Below are 4266 nucleotides of genomic sequence, written 5' to 3'. Positions count from 1 at the left end.
AGCCAGGCACGACTGCCTCTGACTCGCTCCAGGTTTCGTGGCTCAGCCCAAGAAGGGACTCCCGTGTTTGGATCAGCTAAATTGCTCCCCAAATTAGCAATGCAGACAGGAGTAGGCCTCGGAAAAAAAGATGGGATGAGAAGGGGAGGTAAAAAAACATTGCTATCTGCAGCCTCATAATAGGCTGCTACGCACAAACACACCCAGCACTGATCACATCTTGGGTGCTGGCACTGCCCAAACCTCAAATTATTGCAATCAAAGGAAGCCAGAGAGGAGCCCGTGCCGGTATAAAACCTTCCTGGGGTGCATCTTCCCCCACTGCTCTGGCTCTGAGGGCACAAGGACCAACCATGAAGGCTTTTCTGGTCACCCTGCTGGCTGCAGTGCTGTGTGCCCAGCAAGGTAAGGAGCTCCGGAGGCTGGGAGAGCCAGAGGAGAGGAAAAACAAGGAGATAGAGGAGGGACAAGAGGGTTTGGCAGCTTTTGTTGCAGCTGCTGAGGTCTTGGTGGGGTTTTTTCGGCGTCAGCCACGGCGAGAAATATTTGGTGTGGTTGAGTCTTCACTCCTGGGTGGGTTCTCTGTAACCCAGAGGAGAAGAATTCTGGTTTCTCACACCCTCAGATATCCACCTCCAACCACTCAGAGCTGAAGACACGACCTGAAAAACGCTGACAGGAATCAAGCAGGGCTCAGAGTTTTTGCCTTTGGTTTGGTTTTTGTTCCTGAATGAAACTTGAGGAGCTGTTGTGGACAAAAGTGTGGCTGGTCTTGGCACCACATCTCCTGCCTGCGCTTCACTTTATTCCCCACAATTCCCATTAAGTAGCAAGGCTGCTGGCAGATATTTGGAGGCCTCAGAGCTCTTTGCTCCTAAATTGGAAGAGCTGTTAAGTGCCTGGGAGTATTTGGAATGGGATGCACAAGGCTCTGCTCTTGTCCTCTTTAAAAGGAGGTGCAGCCCTACCTGGATAATTGTGGGGGAATATGCAGTTGAGAAATATTGGCTCTGGGCATGGATTTGCCAGCCCGAGGAGCAGAGTTTGCACCGTTAGGGTTATTTCTGGCTGCATTTGCAAAGCTCCAGCTAATGGAGGGTGGAGGGAAGACGCAGGAAAGGCTTTAGAGCAGCTCTAATGGCTCAAGCTGTTATTGTTTCCTGGCTGGAAGGGATTTTCCTTGGATCACTTAGGGAACATCAGTGCTTTCAGTTGCTCTCAGGCACGTGCTGAGGACTCGGCTCCATCTGCAGCAGGAAGTGGTTTGGGAAATTTGGCAGAAAAACAGATCAGGGAGCGCTCCGGAGTCTGTAAAACGCAATAATTCTTGCCAGGTCTGGGTTTTGCTTTGCCTGCAAAAGAACAGGAGCCCCCAGCTCGGGTCAGGGAACCTCCAGAGGAGAGGTGGGAGGCTGAAAATTCCCAAGTGATGGAGAAATAGTGAGAGATGAGAAGGAGAAATAGTGAGAGATGAGAAGGAGAACTTAAATCCGGTTTGCAACAAGGCTGATTTTACCTCCTGCTATGCAGAACACCTGAGCTTGCAGCACCTGGCACTGGAAAGGAGCAGAGAATCAGCAAATGATAAAATGGTTTGGATTGGAAAGGACCTTAAAGATCTTCCTGTTCCATCCCCTGCCATGGGCAGGGCACTTTCCACTATCCCAGGTTGTTCCAAGCCCCGTCCAACTTTCCTTGAAGCATCCGGGAAGGTTTCAGAGCATGTCAGTCCTGCGCTGAGACACCCGGAGCTCCCCAGATCACAGAGGGGAGGCTTTTTTTCCTCCTGCTTGGGATAGTTAGAGACTAAAAGGGATTTCAACTCTCTTTTAAAACTGCTTCTGGAATTGTTTAACCAAGTGTCATGGGCAGACGCAACCTCAGACGAGAGCTTGAATCAAGAACAAACTTTGGAGGGTCACTGGGAAGGGATTCCTTGCTAAAAACAAGCCCAAGTTCAATTGGAAGGGGCTGTTCTGTGCAAAAAGAGCCTTCCCAGGCTGAGAAAGTCGGGAAAAACAGAACCAGGGAAATCTCAGCCTCATGGAGACCTCTTGCTGGTTTGTAATTTTTGTTCACCTTTAGCCAAGAGCTCTTCACCGCTGGTGACAATGGAGCAGGATTTCCTGAGAGCAGCCCAGCTGCCTCTGTTACCCCTGCCCCGAAATGAGGAGCTTTCCTTGGAATTTTGGGCAGGAGGGAAATAACTTCCACCAACTGTGAATCCACCTCCAGGGAACGAGAAGGCACATCTGTGTTCTAATGGCCAACCTGGAAGTTTGATTAAATTTACTTCAGTTGTGCCCAGCAATATCCCACTTTTTTCTGGCTCTGTGATAAACCTGGCTCAGCACTGAGGAAAAAATTCCACGGAGAACATGTTGTTCCAGGTCCTGATAGGAATAATCCATCCATTGTCCAGGACAGCCTCTCCCACGGAACTCCCTTTATTGTGGTGCCTCAGTAATTTGGCTCCCAGGGGTATCATTACTCATTAATTAATTCATGTATGGGCAGGGTTTTGCAGCTGTAGAGGGAAAACATTTAAAACTGAGCTCTAGAATTGGACCAGTTCCTCCTCTCCTTGCCAGACTTTGCTTTTGGAGGTTGGTTTTCAACAAGGCCAACGTGGATCCTGGGGAGAAGAAAAAACCACCTGAAAATGCTGCTCAGGCTGAAAAATGTAAATTTAACCACCTAAAATCTCCAGTCCAGGAAAAAAACTTGGTTTGTTTTCTATCTTTGTTTCCTCAGCTCCATTAATCCAACCCAAACTTATTTCCCTTGCTGTGAAAAGTTGTTCACACCAGACTCTTCCCTTTGTATTTTCCAAGGATTTTGGCACCTTTTTTCCCAGGAGGCAACTGCTGGGAACCACTAATCTGTGTCGTGGGTGTTTTTTCCAGCTTCCTCCCTGTTTTGCTACACCTGTGACAATGAACATTCCAACTGGAACTGCTTGAAAACCTACAAGTGTGAGGACCATGAGAAATACTGCACGACCACGTACAGCTCTGTTGGCTTTGGTGAGTCCCAGAAATTGGATTTTTTTTCCTCTAGAGACATTGCTGGGGAATTTTGTTTTAGGGAATTGATTGGTTTTATTGGAAAGGATGATTCTGAGGTTTAAGGGTCCCAATGTGATGGGTGTGAATCCCTCGCTGTGAATCTTGGAGATACCTCAAATATCTCTTTGAGGTAGAAAGGACCTTCAGGATCACCTCGTTGCAGGGACTCCTCCCACTAGACCAGGTTGCTCCAGCCTGGCCTTGGACACTTCCAGGGATGGGGCAGCCACGGCTTCTCTGGAAAACCTGTGCCAGGCCCTCACCACCTTGTGGAAGGGCCGGCTGGAGCACCCAGATTTCAGGAGCAGCCTCTGGTGTTTGATCTGAGATGTTTTGGGATGGAGAATGGAAAGGGGTTGGGTGTCAAGAACAGGATTTTAAAATCTGGGAATGCATTGGAATTGCTGTCCTACAGGAATCACAGAATCATTTAGGTTGGGAAAGACCTCCAAGATCTCAAGGCCAACCTTTGACTGGCCACCACCTGGGCAACCAGACCAGCGATTTAGGCTGGTGTGGGTTTCCATCAAGGACTTTCCAGTGTCCCACGTTTTATCTAGGGATTGTGGATTCACACCCAGCCCTATCAAACCCCCTGTGAGCTTTAATTGCTGTGTGGAAAATTAGGCAAATTGCAAATCCACCTCCTCTGCTCAGCTCTTCCAGAAGAATCCTAAATCCCAGCTCTCCTTTCTTATCCCTTCTCCATCCAGGCAAGGATATAGGACACCGCATCACCAAGAAATGCTCTGTGGACTGTCCTGAGACCAACGTGGACTTCGGGATGGCCGCTTATTCCACCAAGTGCTGCAGCACCTCCCTGTGCAACTTCAGCGGCGCCAACAGCATCCGGATCAACTACGCCGTGATCCTGCTGGGAATCGTGGGAAGTTTGATCTGTGTCCTCAGGGCAGGATTGTGATCAGGGGTGGCAGAAGATGTGACCACCCGAGAAGCCACAAGGTATTCCCCAAGTGAGAAACCTCAGCCAAATGTTCCCAACAGCGACCCCGTTTTATTCCCAGACACTGCTTCAGATCCCAACGTGACACGGCAGTGTAGCTCCTCTTTTTCCCCGTTGTTTTATATTAATTTTTCCCTGGAAAAGCTCTTTTGATAGCACGTGTGTCATAACTGTCAGGAAAAATAAAGATTTGTGTTATTCTAGAGTGTGTTTGTTGTATCCACACCAGGACCA

At 48.8% G+C, this 4266-nt stretch overlaps 1 protein-coding gene across 1 annotated transcript; it reads left to right on the top strand.

The window, feature by feature from the left end:
* Window positions 1-353: 353 nt before the first annotated feature.
* LOC309570599 (lymphocyte antigen 6E-like) lies at window positions 354-3990 on the top strand (the record flags this gene model as incomplete). Its single annotated transcript, XM_082277525.1, has 3 exons — window positions 354-405; window positions 2907-3026; window positions 3782-3990. The coding sequence occupies 3 exons, from the start codon at window positions 354-356 to the stop codon at window positions 3988-3990; spliced, it is 381 nt and encodes a 126-aa protein (XP_082133651.1).
* Window positions 3991-4266: the final 276 nt, after the last annotated feature.

The sequence above is a fragment of the Coloeus monedula genome (genome assembly GCF_965178545.1).
Source record: "Coloeus monedula genome assembly, chromosome: 1".
Classification (NCBI taxonomy): domain Eukaryota; kingdom Metazoa; phylum Chordata; class Aves; order Passeriformes; family Corvidae; genus Coloeus; species Coloeus monedula.
This window is presented reverse-complemented; position numbering and strand designations above follow the sequence as displayed.